The 18,078-nt window shown below is 37.4% G+C and overlaps 1 protein-coding gene across 1 annotated transcript in view; it reads right to left on the reverse strand.

Moving 5' to 3' along the window:
• Positions 1–353: 353 nt before the first annotated feature.
• LOC150099788 (lipid storage droplets surface-binding protein 2-like) overlaps positions 354–18,078 on the reverse strand; it is a 119,454-nt gene continuing 101,729 nt past the window's right edge. The window contains exons 9-10 of the mRNA XM_090403579.1: positions 14,470–14,598; positions 354–1,613 (exon numbers count right to left, since the gene is read on the reverse strand). Coding sequence (XP_090259705.1) covers positions 1,527–1,613; positions 14,470–14,598 — 216 coding nt within the window. The 3' untranslated portion in view covers positions 354–1,526. The remainder of the gene's footprint in view (positions 1,614–14,469; positions 14,599–18,078) is intronic.

The following is an 18,078-nucleotide window of genomic DNA, read 5'->3' on the forward strand; positions in this document are numbered from 1 at the left end:
ATGACTTTAGTACATATTGCATATGTAGAAGTTATAGAATTACTCTATTTACTCTTCCCTCCCTCCCCTCCAGCCTCACTTATTTGTGTAGTGTCTGTGTATACATATCTTTCTTTACCTGCATATTGTTATCATAAGTTACCAATTTTATTTTGCCAAAATATGAAAAATAATAATTATAAAAAGGATTTGATGTTGTGTGATATCCTTATAAACATAACATTTTACCTCCATTCCATTGTTACTATGGCACAACTGGTAATGTCACAAATCGTATCACTGTGCCACTAAAATGTGCAAATATACAAAACTTAAATGTACTATGATAATAATAATAATAGTAATAAAAAGAATGCAATACAAAATGCAAAGTACAGAATTTAATAAAATACTCTATTGCAATTGCTATCTTCCTTATAGTTATTTCATTACACATTGTATAAAATATTACTTCATTATTACTTTTTAATCACCATTCAAAGGAAGTATTATCTAGGAGAGCAGAAGATGAAACTGATTCTACAATACAACTGTCTCAGTAAGGGGGAAAAAAAAGTTTCCCTGCCTCCAAAATTCAATTCTCTTTAAATTAATCTACATTCTAATCACTCATTAAACTAGCTGAACATAATTCTCAAGTTCCAGTACTACTTCCCCAAATATTTCATTTTGTTTCTTTTAATGTGAGTTTCACTCACAAAAAATCGTAAACCTAACTTATACTTCAGTAACATAGGTAGGCTATGGGTTAGATAAGACCAAGTATTATAATGTCGCAGGCCACTTGAAGCTTCAAATAAAGAGAGAGTAGATTTCAACACTGGTTGACAAAAATCTCGTACCGTCTAAATCACTACATCAAATATAGCTGCCAAGTATTAAGCTGCTATATATATCAACTTCAGTAACATCATCTAATGTGCATAAGGTCTATTGTAAATCAGCTCAATTGTGTCAGCTAGTATAGAAAATTTGTTAAAAAAAAAAAAAAAAAACTTGACATATTAGCTCCCGGTGACATTTGCTAGTTTTATTCTAGCAAATGTTACTGTACCATCTAAAAGTTAGATACTTTAATTTTAAAGATGAACCTGTTATGAAATAACAGATATAACCACAAATTGTGTGACTGGAAATAAAAACATTAGTGAAACATCACATCACAGTATTTTATTAACACATATTTGTAAACAAAGTATTTAGAAAATCATTTATAAAATAAAATTTAAAAAAAAACTAAATATAAAATGAATGTGGGTCGTGAGCATACAAAATATCCTTCCATTGAGAAACCATGATCCATAAATGTTTCTCCATGCCTCATTGTCTATATAATATTTCAGCATTGCATCTCCAATGGAGGAATATATTGGAAGTAGTTACATTCTAATAAAGCAAGATTTCTTTCTGCTTCATTTTACCCAATAGATGTTTCTTTTGAGTAACTGTATTACTCCGAGTCTGGCTCATGAGGTGCTATAATTCAAGTTTTGTGGCACAGAACTTGTGTTTCAGTCATATGAAAACTATTCAGTGTGTTCCTTTGTTTGATCCTCTTGTACTGTTTGAACTTCACCATCTGGTTGTTTATCATCTTCTTTTTTCTTCTCGACCTATATTAAAATAATTTAATTTTGTTACAAAACAATATTTAATTTTGAAGTAGTCTAGATATAGATTGTCTCAGACAACCCTGCGCAACTTCCAGTTATGGTATTAATTAGGAATTAGTGAAGAATAACTTTACATTATACAGTATACATAATAAAATTTAAGGGTTGTGTAGTATTCTAAAAATTATCAGTATCCCTCTAAATTACAATTTAGAATGAGAAGAGGAGAAAATGTGTATTTAGGCTAAGATACTGGTTTAAGTTAGTTTTCAGGTTTAACAGAATAAAAACAGCACCACAAAATAATTAAACACCGGTTTAATGGTGCCAACATGTCATCTCTGTCACAGAGATATAATCTGGGATATAATATAAAAATTGTATCCCAGATTATGAATCCCAAAACAGCAGGAAACATCAGTTCTTTTCTAGTATATCACAGACAGTCCATCATACAAGAATGCTGATTCAAACTACATCCCCTCTGTTCAAACAATCAAGCAAAACAACTTGCCATAGTTAAATCACTGTCATATCTCTAGGAATTAGAACAATTTATAGCAACAGTAAAATCACTATAGACGCTATTAAAAACCAAAATAACCACCTAGCTCTATTAGAGTAAACAAGAAATCTGATAGGGAATCTCACTATAGAGGGATGGGAAATTAAGTTCTGCTGGGTGTTGTAGCAGCAAACAAGAGAGTGGATCGGTTAGGAAGCAGCTATTACCAAATACCTAGAAATAAGTCACAAGAAGTATTCAAAATAAACTATAAAATACCCTTCAATTGGAAAAGGAAAAAAGTTCAATTCTCTTTGTGATGAGAGGGATCTTTTATATGTTTTTTTTTTTTTTCAATTCAAGGTGAGTTAGCTGACCTTATACAGAGGTAGCAGGGTTTTTTCTCCCAGAAACTCAGGTTTTTCATCCTGCATACATACAAATTGGCCTTGAACACAGGCAGTTTACAGACAAAAAAATATTAGTTGTGGTGTTGGCCAGTAGATGGTGGTTTGGTGTAGTTGGTGGAGACAGAGAGTTGTAGAGTAGGTTCCCTCCCTTGATGAGTCTTTGGACTCCTTGGAGGTGTCACATAATAATAATAATAATAAATAAGCCTAAATTTGTGGGAAGAAGAATGAAAAACATCTAAAAATGGATCAACCACAAAGGAATTCGTATCAACTATCAAAAGCAGACTCCAACTTCATATCACTTCAGGTATGACTATGCTATTAACAGGACATGGAAAATTAAGATGCTACCTACATAGATTCCATATTCTGAATCACCATTCTGCATCTATTGTCCACACATTGAACAGAGTGTCGACCACCTACTCTTTGACTGTCGGTTACTGGACTTCATCCAGATGCCTCTATTACAGCACATCGTCATTTCAGAAGACTAATGGCCACTGTCAAAACAGACTTGTCTAAAACTATTCAAAACTATTTGATTTTGCTCATAGGATCAATTTTCAATCATTATAATGTAATATAAACCACTCATAGTGTCAGGATTATATAGTGTAAATATAGGAAGATATAAATACAGATGTAAAATATAAATGTACATGTAGGAAGATGTAAAATATAAATGTAAATATGAATATAGATATATAAATATAAATGTAATATCAATGTTAATTAGATTATTTAGATACTACATGTAATATATACATTGTATGCAATGGAGTATGCAGGAAATAAATTATGAGGGGGGACTGGAAAGTTCTGATAAACACTTAGAACAAAAATTATATTAAAGTAACTAATATAATCACAAGAAGAACATACGAGGATAGAAGAATATAAGAACGCGAGTTACCTTCATAACTCTGCTATAGTATGTTCTTTCTTGTGGTTATATCAGTTGCTTTAATATCATTTTTGCTCTAGGGGTTTATGAGAACTTTCCAAGCACCTTCCCCTCATACTTCTTGGTAGAGTTGGGCTGGAGGTCTAAGAACTATTGTTTCCCAAATCATGGGAAGCTTCACACACCATATTTATTTAAATATGGCTGATTTCTTAAATTTGCTGCTATTCCAAAAAAAATAAAAAATAAAAAAAAAGTCTTTTAAGTTTATGTTTGCTGTGATGAAGCACTAAGTTTTTCCACTTGATTCTGCACAAGGTGTTCAAGGCATGGTCAACTAGACTAAACTGACCATAGTTGTGGCAGCAGATATATTTCTTATGTTCTTCATGGCAGATGTTAGCAGATCTCTCAGTTTGTCCATACTCTTTTCCTGGATTCACTTCCTCATATATTAGTCTCTGATTTCTATCCATTAGCTACTTTCGTATCCATTTCACCAGTTTCACTGTGTTTAGGCATTCTGTAATAATACGCTATTTCTTGTTAGCACCACTTGTCTGCTTACATGCATATTTAAAGAACATATTTCAAAGCATGAATTCATAAAATAATAAGAATTTCATGTTTGTATAGTAAAAGTCATCTAAATGAAAATAAAACTGAAATATGATGATAAATTTTAGTAAAAGATCAAATACCAAATTTCATGAAAATTTATGCATCCAAAGTGGTACTGTTATATGCATATAAACAGATAGACAATGATGCTAACAGGTAAATGTGTTATTACAAAATGCCGAAAAAGAAGAGGTGACAACAATCTTTTTTTCTCTCTCTATTATATATAATTCCCTAGTACATGTAATTCCTATGTATCTATTCATGTCTGTCCATCACACTTTTTTCAAAGCAGTTTGGTGGAACTGAGATCTCAAAGATGGTGTACAATAAAAGAGCATGAATAAGTGTCCAGAAACATTTGTAAATCCTGAAAACCTAGAAAAATTTCAAGCCCATATTCTATATTCTTTTACCGCTTTCTTTGGCTTCTAAAGAATGCATTTTAGATTGTTTTCAGCATACTTCTGCCTGAAAGCGTGCGTCATGGATAATACTTAATTATACAATAAGTGCCTCACCTAGTTTATGCCACTGAATAACAAGCTAAGCATATTTTGCTTGGGTACCATAATAATACATGGTACCCATTAAGTCTGGAAACAAAGGGAAAGAAAATTCACAGTGTTAATCCTGATATACTCAGTCAAATACAAAGAAAAAACACTGTTTGGTTTCCAGACTTATATGTTAAAGATACCAAGAAATTACATACTTGGTTTTAATCCTTTTCCCAAGGAAGCAAAACAGTACTTTGATGAAATATATTTACATCTGAGCTACTCGTATATAAGCTAATGACTTCGTATCACTTGCCTTAGTATGTATCCCATAATGCCTAGCATCCCCCCCCCCCCCCCCCCCGCTTTCAGACATGTATAATGCTATGCATAATGGGAAGGGCCACTACCCAGAACAGTTTTGACCTTTATTGAGGTCTCATCAGTGGGAACCAGACTTGGGAGAGATACCAAGTTACAACAACAACAACGTTACTGGCTTGCTGGGTGAAGCATAAAATGCTTTTTATTTTCCCCTTTATCTGTGTGGAGAAGCTTGATGGGGGAGGTTGTGAGACTTATGCTCGCACTTTGTGAGCTATGGAGTTAGCTCTGTTCTGCTGAAAGCAGGATTGCCTTGGGTCTTTTGTGTTTTTGATAGTCATGTTCACTATAACTGGAAGCTTGTCTGATTAGTGGATTGGGATGAGAATGTGCCTTGCTGAAGAACTTTTCCGCATGGTCATGAAGGAGAGAACGGATGTCAGGGGTTCCGGTTTCTCTGTGGATCTGCGTGTTTCTGACGAACCATGGGGCGTCTAAGATCATCCGCAGGCATTTGTTTTGTATCCTCTGTAGTTTCTGGATGTTAAATTTGGATGTGTGACTCCATGCCGGGGATGCATATGTGATTACTGGTCGAATTACCATCTTATATAATAACAGCTTGTTGCGTTTATCCAATTTGCTGTTGCAATTGATCAGGGGATAGAGTTGGGCTATGGTTCTGGATGTCTTTGTGCCTATGAGCTTGATATGGCTGTTGAAATTTAGCTTTTTGTCTAGCTGCACTCCAAGGTATTTGGCTTCTGTCTGCCATGGTATCTTTTTTCCGAGAAGTTCAATATCATCTTGGATGAAGGCTTTGCGTCTGGTGAACAGTATAGCTGAACTTTTGATGGGGTTTACTTGTATCCTCCAGTCGGAGAACCATTTCTCTAGCTTTGTGATAGTATCCTGGAGACGACTGATCGCCAGGTGTGGGCGGAGAGATCTTGTCATTATGGCTGTGTCATCAGCATATAGGGCTGTGATGGTAGTCCTCAGGTTCTGTGGAATGTCAGCCACGTAGATTGTGAAAAGTAAAGGAGCCAAAAGAGATCCCTGAGGTACTCCTGCCAGGATTTTGCGCCTAGTTGAGATGGTGCCATTTATTTTTATCTGCATGGATCTGTCAGTGAGGTATGATTTTATTAGACGGGTAAAGTTTGTTGGAATGTTGGCCTGAATGAGTTTATAGAGTAATCCTTGATGCCATACCTTATCAAAGGCCTTGGCAATATCCAGAAAAACTGCAGCTGTGTGAAGGTTCCAGTTGTATCCTTGAGTGATATGCTCCACTAGTCGGTGTATTTGTTGCACTGTGCTGTGCATACGGCGGAAGCCGAATTGTTCGTTTGGAATTATTCCTAATTGGTCTGATTTTTCTTGTAGTCTTGAAAGGATAATTTTTTCAGCAATCTTTCCCGGGTTGGAGAGCAGGCTTATTGGACGGTAGCTTTGTGGGAGTTGCGGATTGTTTCCTGGCTTTATTATTAGTATGATGTCTGCTGTTTTCCATGTAGAGGGGAAGTGTTGTATCCTCAATATTGCATTGGTTATGTTAACCAGGTGCATAATAGCCTTTCTAGGAAGTAATTTGATGATTCTGTTAGTAATTCCATCTGGCCCTGGAGCTTTTTTGTTGTTTAGATGCTTTATGATGTTGGTTATTTCAACTTGAGTAGTGGGGGTGATGCTGGTTGGTTTGTCTTCGGACTGATTTAAGGTACGCTTGACCTGCTGGTGGACTTTATATATGTGGGTGATGTTTATATTATCATATGATGGGCTGCATTGTTTTTCTAGGTTTTCTGCTATTGCTTCTGCTTTTTCTTTATCAGTGTGCGCCGTTCCATGAGCAGTTTGCATGGGTGGTAGGGGATTGTGTTTAGTGCGCAGAATCTTCAGAAATTTCCATATTGTGTGATCTTCTGGGTTGAGTGATGATAGTTTATTGTCCCAATCCTGATTCCTGTGGATTTGAAGTGCTTTTCTGACTTGGTTGTTCAACTTGTTCAGAGTTTTCTTGTCCTGTGGGGCTCTTGTGTTGTGGTATCTTTTCCTGGCTTTGTTTTTTGTTCTGATGAGGTCCATTATGTTTTCTGGGAGCCGACCGGATGGGCGGTTGGTTGTGGTTTTGGTGACTGCTTCTAGTGCTTTTTTAATTTGGCTTGTTAAATTGCTTATTGCTTCATCTATGTCTTCTTTTTTGTGGATGATTGGTACAGGACCAATGTATTCTGGTAGGATTTTAGCTAGCCTATCCCACGATATGAAGGTGTGCTGGTGGGCCAGTTGATCTTGTGTGCCAAGTTTGATCAGGATTGGGTTGTGATCGGATGATAGTTCATTGAGCGTCTCTAGTTTGTATTGATAACTGATGTTTCTAAGGATAGCTATGTCAAGTACATCTGATCTGCCATGAGGGCTGTAATGAGTGTGCTCAGTGGGTCCTGCTACCACAACTGAGTTAAGTGTTGAATAGTTGTGTGGTATGCGACCACTTCTGTTGTTGGTGGTGCTGAACCATGCTGTGTGTTTGGCGTTCAAGTCACCTACTATGATGGTGGGGTCTGTGGTGCCGAGGACTGCATCCAGGTCTGTTGTCAGTAGAGGATTGCTTGGTGAGTTGTAGGCAGCAAATATCTTGAGGCTTCCAGCATTGTTTGTGTGGACTTGTATTCCTGTGGTTTCCAGGTTTGTAGTCTGTGGGTTGGATATGACATTGTGGTGGAGGTATGGTTTGATGTAGATGGCAGTGCCTCCCCCTCTGGAGCTGAGTCTATCCGTTCGGTATATTGTGTATCCTCTCACTTTTGGGTTGTTGGCAGGTCTTAGGTGGGTCTCGTTGATCAGCATTATGTCCGGGTTGTGTCTTTGTGCGAATTCCTGTAGTTCTAATGTTTTGTTGGTGAGGCCATTGGCATTCCAGGCTGCAATTAGAAGCGAGTTAGGTTTTACTTTTGTTTTATTCATAGTTGAGTGCTGTGAGTATGGAATGGGTTCCTTGCAGGAATCTCTTTGTGGAAGATGGAGTTGGGTTTGTTCTGCTGAATTCCTGGAGCATAGTGGCTAGCAAAGCAGTCAGTATTGCTGTGATGTTGGAGCCTATTTGATTGCTTTGTATTGTGTCCTTTGGGCGGGCTGCTTCAGCATAGGTCTTGGTGGAAGGTTGAGCCCTTTCCTGACTTTTATGGCTTGGGTTTTGATGGTTTGATGACTGTGCAGCAGAGATGCTTTGATTGGTGGTCCAGATTGGGGGAGGTTGGGCGGGTCTTGTAGTTCCGTGATTTCTGGGATGGTGGCTGCATCCTTTGTAGTTTGCTGGGTGGGGACCTCCACAGTTGGCACATTTGGCTGGTGTGGTTCTTGCTTTTGTGCATGTAATGGTTTGATGCTTCTCGCCACACTTCAGGCATCTGAACTCGGCTTTACAGAGTCTTTGGGCATGGCCAAACTTTTGGCAACGATGGCATTGCCCTGCTGATGCCCTTTTCCTGAGTGGCTCTGTTGATATTTTAAGTCCACAGACCGCAGTTATGTCATAAATTTGTCTTTGAGTGTTCTGTATCTCAACCAATACTAATGGCATTGGTTGTTTATCGGATCTGTACATCCGGCTGACTTTGATAGGTGTTAGGCCCTGCTGGGTAAGGTCAGCCGCGATCTCCTCGGAGGTAATGCCTTCGGTGACACCTCGCAGTACAACCTTTAGATTTCTTTCGCTGCTTAGTGCGAAGGTGTGGTACTGTAATTTGTTGTTATCCATCATTTTTGTTATTCCTCTATAATCTGTCACTGTTGTTGGTTGAATTTTTACACCTTCGTCGGTGTTTTTGGCCCAGGAGTATCCAATTTGATGTTCTCTTAGGTTTCTTGCAACTGTGGTCCATTTTTCCTTTTCACGGAGAATTACCGGGGGGACCTTTTCCCTTTTTTCTGGGACTGTTTGTGAGGGAGTTTCATTTTCCACCTGATCATCCTCGATTCTACGTCTCTTGCCCGTCTGTTCTCCTGTGAAGACCGTCTGACTGAGGCTCTCGGGCCGGGAGATGGATGTGTCATTGATCTCTTCCACTTCGCCGTCCATATCATCGGATTCTTCCGGCTGTGTGTACAGGTTTAGGAAACCTGGCCATTCAGTATCAAATTTTTTAAGCAGTAATTTAAACAATTTTAATGCTTGTTCTTTGTTTAGATGCTCTAGCAGATCAGTAATATTATCCATGTCTGTTTTATTTGTTGTTATATCTAGTAGGTAGTGATTGGAAAATTGCTTATGATCGCAATTAGAAATCCCGCAGGTCTTGAGACCTGCCAGCAGAAATTTTGTAGAGGATATTGCAGATGAAAAGGATTGCCAGCAATATCGAGCGATTAGCTAAATGCACAAATCAATATCATATGAAATTTCAGAAAATGAAGAATGCTTACCTCTATATATATCATTTATCATTCAAAACTATCGCACTGAACTAATACGCGAGCCGCCATTTGCATTTTTCTTCTGTTGACTCAAGATACCAAGTTTGACCATTGACCATTGACGTTACTGACAGGATGGGTGAAGCACAAGTGCTTTTCATATTCCCCTTTATCTGTAATGAGAGTTATTTGGGAATGGGAGATTTGTGAGCAATTAAGCTCGCCCTCTGAGGGCAGTAGTGTTAGCTATGATCAGTTGAGAGAAGAATAGCCTTCGGTCTTTTGTGTTTGTAGTAATCAGTCTCATTGTAATTGACAGCTTGCACGATTAGTGGGTTTGAATGTGAACTTGACTTCACGAAGAATTTTTCTACAAGATCACGAAGAAGGGAGGAGATGTATGGAATGCCGGTTTCTCGGTGAATCTGTGAATTTCTGATGAACCACGGTGCATCCAGGATCATCCTAAGGCATTTATTTTGGATTCTCTGCAATTTTGAAATGTTTGATCTTGAAGTGTGACTCCATGCTGGTGAGGCGTAGGTGATGACTGGACGTATTACCATCCGGTAAAGAAGCAATTTATTATGTAGGTTCAATTTGCTCTTGCGGTTGATCAATGGGTAGAGCTGAGCTATGACTTTGGAAGATTTGGAACAAACGAGATTGATGTGTTTGTTGAAAAGGAGTTTCTTATCCATCAATACCCCAAGATATTTGGTCTCTGAATGCCATGGGATCTTTTGACCAGAGAGCAGGATGTCTTCTTTGTTGCAGATCTTTCTTCTTGAAAACATCATGGCTGAGCTTTTGAGGGGGTTTACTTGAATTCTCCAGTTGGTGAACCAGTTTGCTAGCTCATTGATACTTCCTTGGAGTCTAGTGATTGCTAGGTGAGGGCTGAGCGATCTGGCCAGAATAGCGGTATCGTCGGCATAAAGAGCCGTAGTAGTTTTTGGGTTGAGAGGAACATCTGCCATGTAAGTTGTGAAAAGTATTGGGGCCAGAAGAGAACCTTGAGGTACTCCCACCTGGATTCTGCGCCTTGAAGAAACAATTCTGTTGAGTTTTACTTGCATGTATCTTTCATTGATATATGAATATATGAGTTTCACTAGTTTAATTGGGATATTGTTCTCAATTAGTTTGAAGATAAGGCCTTGATGCCAGACCTTATCAAAAGCCTTGGCAACATCCAAAAATACAGCAGCAGTATGAAGGTGCCAGTTAAAACCATGAGTGATATGTTCTGTTAGTCGGTGAATTTGTTGCACCATGTTGTGAGCTTTGCGAAACCCAAATTGTTCATTTGGGATTATTTTCTGTTGGTCCACTGCTGTTTGCAGTCTTGATAGGATGACCTTTTCTGTCACTTTGCCAAGACAGGAAAGAAGACTGATGGGCCTGTAGCTTTGGGGAAGTTGTGGGTTATTACCAGGTTTTTTCAGAAGTATAATGTCCGCGACTTTCCAATCAGAGGGAAAGTATTGGAATCTTAAGATGGAATTGGTAATATTAACTAGATGAATTATGGCTTTCCGTGGGAGTAGCTTTATTATTCTATTGGTAATGCCGTCAGGGCCGGGGGCCTTTTTATTCTTCAGATGGGAAATGATATTTATTATTTCTGTTGGAGATGTGGGGATGATGGTTTCTGAATCATCCTTAAGCTGACTTAGTGCATTTCTAACTTTACGATGGACTTTGTAAATAAGATTGATATTTAAGTTTGCATAAGATGGGCTGCATTGATTTTCCAGATTGTCAATTAGGGCTTCTGCTTTTTCTTCATCTGTGTGTGCAACTCCAAGATTGGTCTTTAAAGGGGGAAGTGGTTGTCTTTTGGTACGAAGAGATTTTACAAACTTCCACATGGAGTTATCTTCTGGGTTGATTTCTTTCAGTTTGGTTTCCCATTTGGAGTTTCTGTGGACCTGGAGGGCTTCTCGAACCTGTCTGTTCAAAGTGTTTAAGGTTGCTTTGTCCTGCGGGGCTCTGGTGTTGTGATATCGCTTTCTGGCCTTGTTTTTGGCTCTAATCAGGTCCATTATCTCTTCTGGGATCTTGGAAGCGTGGAAGACAGTGGTTTGAGTGACTGATGCTATTGCTGTGTTGATTTGCCTAGTTAAGTTGTTTACAGCTTGATCTATTTCTTCTTTTTTACGAATGACAGGGGGAGGACCGATGTGGATTGGAAGAACCTTAGAGAGCTTGTCCCATGGTATGAAAGAATGATGGGGAGAGAGTTGGTCTTGAAGTCCTAACCTGAGTAGGATGGGATTATGATCTGAGTTAAGCTCTTCTACTGTCTCCAGCTGGTATTGATATTTGATGTTTCTGAGGATAACTATGTCTAATACATCAGAACTTCCTGATGGGCTGTAGTGGGTGGGCTCAGTGGGTCCAGCTACTATTGATGAGTTGAGTAATGTGTAGTTGTATAAGGTACATCCTTTGGTGTTGATTGACGAACTGAACCAAGCCGTATGTTTAGAGTTAAGGTCTCCAGCTATGATTATGGAATCTGTGGAGCCGAGGATGGAGTCTAAGTCTGCTGTCAATAGTGGAATACTGGGAGGATTGTACGCTGCGTAGATTTTGAGTTTGCCAGTGTTATTTGTGTGCACCTCCACACCCGTCACCTCAAGGTTTAGAGTTTGGGGGTTGGTCAGCGAGTTGTGGCTTAAATAATTTTTGATAAAGATAGCTGTTCCACCTCCACTAGAGTTAAGTCTGTCTGTCCTGTATAAAATATAACCTCTTAGTTTTGGATTGTTTGATGGTCTGAGGTGGGATTCACTGATCAGGATTATGTCTGGATTGTATCTTTTTGCAAATTCTTGCAGCTCGAGAATTTTGTTTGTTAAGCCATTGGCATTCCATGCTGTTATCATGAGAGAATTTGGTTTAAATTTTTTAAACATTATAGAGAGCTGTTAGTATGGATTGGTTTTCTAGGTAGAATCTTTTTCTGGAGGATGGTGAGGTGCTTGCTTTGCTGAATTCATGCAGCATTGTTGCAAGTGACGAGGTTAAAGCTGAAGTGAGATTAGAGCTTGTTCGCTCTTGTGATGAAGAAGTCTGGGTTCTTACCGCTTCTGCATATGATTTGGACATGGTTGAGGGTCTAGTGCCTTCCTGTGATGTTGAATATGAGGTAATATGTTCTGGAGGGCGGACTTCTTGGATGTGCATTGTGTCATTTCTTGGAGGAGCGTGGTTACTTCTTAATGATCCACGGTTTTTTGGATGGAAAAGGCAACCCTTGTAATTAGAGGGGTGGTGTGGTCCTCTACAGTTGGCACAACAGGCAGGTGTTGACCTGGGTTTGGTGCAGGAGTTGGTTTGATGACCCTCACCGCATTTTAGGCATCTATATGCAGCTCTTCACAGTTTTTGGGCATGCCTGAACCTCTGGCATCTGTGGCACTGCCCTGCCGATGCCTTCTTCCTTAGAGGTTCGGTTGTGATTTTAAGCTTACAGATGTCCATTAATTCATAGATGCTTTTTTGTGTATTAGAGATTTCGACCAACACCAGTGGCATTGGTGTTTTATCTGATCTCAACATTCTAGTGACTTTGGTTGGAGTCAGTCCTTGATTGATGAGGTCAGCTATAATCTCATCAGTTGAGATGCCTTCTGCCACTCCTCTTAGAACTACCTTTAAGTTCTCGCTTGCTAGCGCAAAGGTGTGGAAGGGCAGTTTGGAGTTGTCAAACAATTTGGTCATCAAGCGATAATCGGTGACAGTGGTAGGGTGGATCTTTACACCCTCTTCCGTATTTCTTGCCCAGGAAAAATTGATATTATGATCTCCTAGGGATCTTGAGACTGAGGTCCATTTGTTTTTGTCTCGAAGGATAACTGGAGGGACCTTTTCTTTTCTGTCTTGGGAGATCTGATTTTGTTGAGTTGATACATTATCTTCCAGTTCACCTCCCGATGTTCTTCGTCTTTTATTAGATTGTTCCTCATGAGAACAATCGAGCTGTCGGGGAGACTTTGTAGGTAGAACAGGTGTAATGTCCTCTTCTATGTCTAAATCATCATCTTCAGTGTCATTTACTTGAGTAAAGAGATTCAAGCAGCCAGGGTAGTCTGTATCAAATTTCTTAAGGATGAATTTGAGAATGTCAAGTGACATATCTTTGTTTAGCTGTTGAATGGCGTCCTTGATATCGTTTACATTCTCCATTCTTGTGTACGAAATATTAAGATATATTTCGGAAAGGTATGATGGCGTATAGAACGGGCTAGGGCCAGAAAATTGTATCAAAAGTTAAATTCTTACCTTTTATTCTGTAAACAAAGCAGATTCACAATATCTAAAACTCACTAATCACCACTGATATCAAAAAACATTCTTCACAACAACAACCGTCATGCGAGACTACTATGCGAGACGCCATCTTTTTCCCAATCCAGATACCAAGTTTGAAGTAATGCAGAAGTTATATAAATCTCATATACAAGTAGCTAAAAAGTGCTTGACCTTATTAATAAAAATCTCTGGATGAAAGAAAGATGTAGAAAGTTTTTTACCTTGGGTTTATTATATGTTAAAGATACCAAGAAATTATATACTTGGTTTTAATTCTTTTCCCAAGAAGGCAAAACAATGTTTTGCATATAAATATATTCACATCTGAGCTTCTTGTATACAGAGGCTAATGATTTCATATCACTTGCCTTAGTATGTATCCCATAATGCATAGCACACCCTCTTTCAGACATGTATATGCATTATGGGATACATACATATGTGCTATGCATTATGGAATACATACTAAGGCAAGTGATATGAAGTCATTAGCCTCTGTATACAAGAAGCTCAGATGTGAATATATTTCATGTGCAAAACATTGTTTTGCTTCTTTGGGAAAAGGATTAAAACCAAGTATATAATTTCTTGGTATCTTTAACGCATAATAAACCCAAAAACTTTCTATGTTTCCAGACTTATCAGACACACTGCAATTTAATGAGTAGTGCATTTTTTTTTCAGGGAATGTCCTGAGTAGTAGATATTTCTGGTATTTGTGTGTGTCTGTGTGTACATGCACAATATATGCAGGTAATTTTTAGACAAACATCAATACCTAAATTTAATTTAAAAATCATAATTAACAAGTTCCATTGTTATTGTAATATTGATAACTCACCAGCCAATAGACAAGTCCTAGGAAATGAAGAGACAGATGTGGAGGAACAGTGATAATAATGCCATATACTTTTGATGCACTTTCTGTTACTTTATCATAGACGACTTTTCCATATAAAGGTAACGATTTCTGTAAGTTAAGATTTTTATTATTATTATTAATATTATTATTCAGACAGTAATTATATAATATAATAATTTTACTCGATCATTTATTCAAGTAAAATATACACTATTATATAAAGAGAATGCGAAAGGGGAAAGCCATGTTTGGTAGTGCACGAATCACAAGTTTCAAGATCATCTGTGACCAGTGGCTTAAACACTCATTATCCATACCATTCTTCAATAGGTGACAATAATCTAGGAATCTTCACTGCCAACAGAAGACATTCTTGCCTTCTTTTTTACCAAAAGAATCTCAGTTCACCTGCCCTTATCTTTGATAATACACAAATCACTAGAAAGAATCTGATATTGCTTCACTGATATTTACTGCCACAGGTAAATGTCAATCCAAGAAGAGAAATCAGATTCTTTCTAGTGATTTGTGGAGAAGGGGGGGGGGAGGATTAATGGCCCTGCAATGTTTGTTTTTTTTTTAATAGAATTCATTTTGATGCATACATATGACAATTACATAAAAATGTTGCTAATTCAAAAAAGTTTACAAAACATTCATTAACCTGTTATGGATAATTAAATACTGATTATTATTTAGTTTTAATAGAAGAACACATAAGAATAATAATTAAATTTTTTTTAAATTAAATATTTTGCTTTCGTTAACAAAACTTCATCATGGTATAAAGATAAGAATATGAATATGTATGCAGAAGGAAGGTAAACAACCTTCTCTCTACACTTCCTTCTGAATTTAATATAACATGTACAAAATGTCATAATCCTACAATTCTAACCAGTGCCTTCTATTGGTACAGGTAAGGAGATCTTGATTGTTGTGTTGATGGTCTCATTATAACAGTGTAATTTTTGTAGTATAAAGTAGCTATATTTATTTAGATTAGGAAATGTTAAAGAGATGGAAGATTCCAAAAAGATCTTTTGGTGTGCTGTAGTGTAGTGTAGTGTAGACACTAGATATATTTTTTTGTGTTCATCAAAATACATACTGGCAGTTCAAGTTTGGCCAAAGTATGTCAGTTTGCACAAGCAGGGAATCCTGTAGGTACCAGGATGACTTAAATGATGAAGATCTTTTGGTGAGCAGATAAGAGCAGCTAATCTATGGTAAGGCTTAAAAGAGGTTTCAATGTATTTTTATTTTAAGAGCTGATGATACTTAATGACCTCTTAAAAGAAAAATAAAGTATCATATTTAAATAAAGAAAAAAAAGTATCATACTAAAAAATAAAGAAAATATCATATTTTTCAGAAGTGGATTCTTTGTGATATGTTTTTTTCTGGGAGGGGGGGAGTTTAAGTTAGGTTGGAATAGTGTAAAGTTTTGTTGAGGGGATAGCCATTGGCTAAGAATGCATCATGAATATAACTGATTTCAGTGGTGAGAGTAGTTGTGTGAAAAATGATGAATGTGCCTACTAGTGCAGGTAGGTTTTCTACAGATAGAGAAGGATAAGGATCCATTATAAGCAAGTGACCAGAATGTCAGGTTAGGGCAGACAATTATTTTCTTTTACAATGGTCAAATGGACCCTAGAGTATTTGTTATTAAAGTGCATCAAAAAGAGCTTCTAACATATATATGCCATGAGGCCAAATGAAGAGCATGTCATCAACATAGCAAAACCATATAAACTAATGAGCAAAAATATTATGACTGTCTAACTAGTAGTGTGATGGGCCTCCTTTGGCTGAGATAACTGGTTGTCTCTCTCCTGGCATTGGCTCCACTAGACCGTGGAAGGTGTCCTGAAGTATTCTGTACTATCCAGACAGAATAACATCCTGAAGGTCTGCGATCCAGTTGAACTTTATGATCCTATAAAGTTCAGTTGGATTCAAATCAGGAGAATTAGGTAGTTAGGGGAACACACAGAATGCTTGGATATGCTCTTCAAACCATATTTGCACATGTAAACCTTATGACAGAGCACCTGTCTTTCTGGAAGAGTCTAGATCCATGAAGCCACATTGCCACCATATAGGGCAATACCTAGTCCAAAAGAATCCTAGGCAAGAATAAGTGGTCAAGGTGTGTTCAGTGAATACAGGAAGACTCGGTAATGTTCATGAGAACAATTCCTATACCAGGACACTGGCCAACAGTGCAGTCTGGCTGGCCAGAAACAGGTTGAGTGGTCATAATGTTTAAGTGCATAAGTGTAGTAGGTTTAAGAAAAACAGTGTCTAAGACAATTTTTTCAAAGTTTTTTATGAATATACAGGATGTTTGTTAAATAATGAGATAAAATTCATATAAAAATAAGAAGCAAATGCAAGAAGATAAATCATTTATTTTCAATAGAAAATAAATGATTTATCTTTTAAATGATTTTCCTCCCCTTAACTCAATAACTGAATGACCTTTGCTGAGTCAAAATGATGTCCTTTGATTTTTGTGAAATGAAATTGAAAGAATACTATTTATGCTGTCACCAAATGCAGCGAATATAGTGGCTGTTTGAGCACTGTGGTGGATTTGGAAGTGAGAACCTGTTTCACATTAAAAGCATAATGTGCATTGCAGTTTGTTCGGTACTCCTCTCCTCCCACTTGTCCTAGGTGTTAATTCATATGTTCATGACACCAAACAAATTCATTATAAACAATTTGAAATTAAAGAAAACAATCAGCATTGTTTTGATTCAAGTTGAACCTTTTGCTGTCTTGGAGACATGAGACATCAATGACTACCATTCCATGCTTTGCGATTTTGTTTCCAATTTATATTGGAAGCACCATGATGCATCACCAGTCATGATTCTCTCTAAAATGGTGTGGTCTTGGTCAACCACTTCAATGAAATTTTTGCAGCGAAACAGTGAGTTCAGAAGTCAAAAAACATGGTATGAATTATGAACAAATCTTTCTTTTCCCTAAATTTTTCAACAAAATTTCATGGACAGCTTTCTTTCCAATATTTAATTTTTGTGCAATCATCCAAGTGGTGATATGATAATCACCATTGATGAGCTCATGAATTTTCCAAACAGAGATGGTAATTCCAGATCATGAATTATCTTCTATTGAATCCCTACCATTACGAAATCATGCAAACAACTCAAAAACTTGTGCATCTGATAAGATGAACAAGTTGTTGAGTTGTTCACATGATTATTAAATATGTTTCACGAGATCATTAAATGTTCCTGGGGTGGATATGCTCAGTTTAAAATAAAATTTTATCACTGCTCATTGTTCCATTGTAAAATTTTTGACATGAGGTACTTACGCCATCTCACTCAAACAGCATCTATGTGAGAAATAATGAACTATTGTAAGGCACATGTGTTCATTGGAAAAGCGCTCTCTAGTGGATAAGATATACTATTTTGCCCAATTCTATTTACAGCATATCCATAAAAAAACTACCTTGTTGTGTAAAAGGCCCACTGTGCAGATTGGCATGTGGGTGGAGAAAAGAGAAAGCAATCTTTGTTCTAGTAGGTAAAATAATCAAAGTAC

The sequence above is a fragment of the Typopeltis vanoorti genome, chromosome 14, assembly GCF_054136105.1.
Source record: "Typopeltis vanoorti isolate ZY-2024b chromosome 14, IOZ_Tvanoo_1.0, whole genome shotgun sequence".
In the NCBI taxonomy this organism is placed as follows: Eukaryota; Metazoa; Arthropoda; class Arachnida; order Uropygi; family Thelyphonidae; genus Typopeltis; species Typopeltis vanoorti.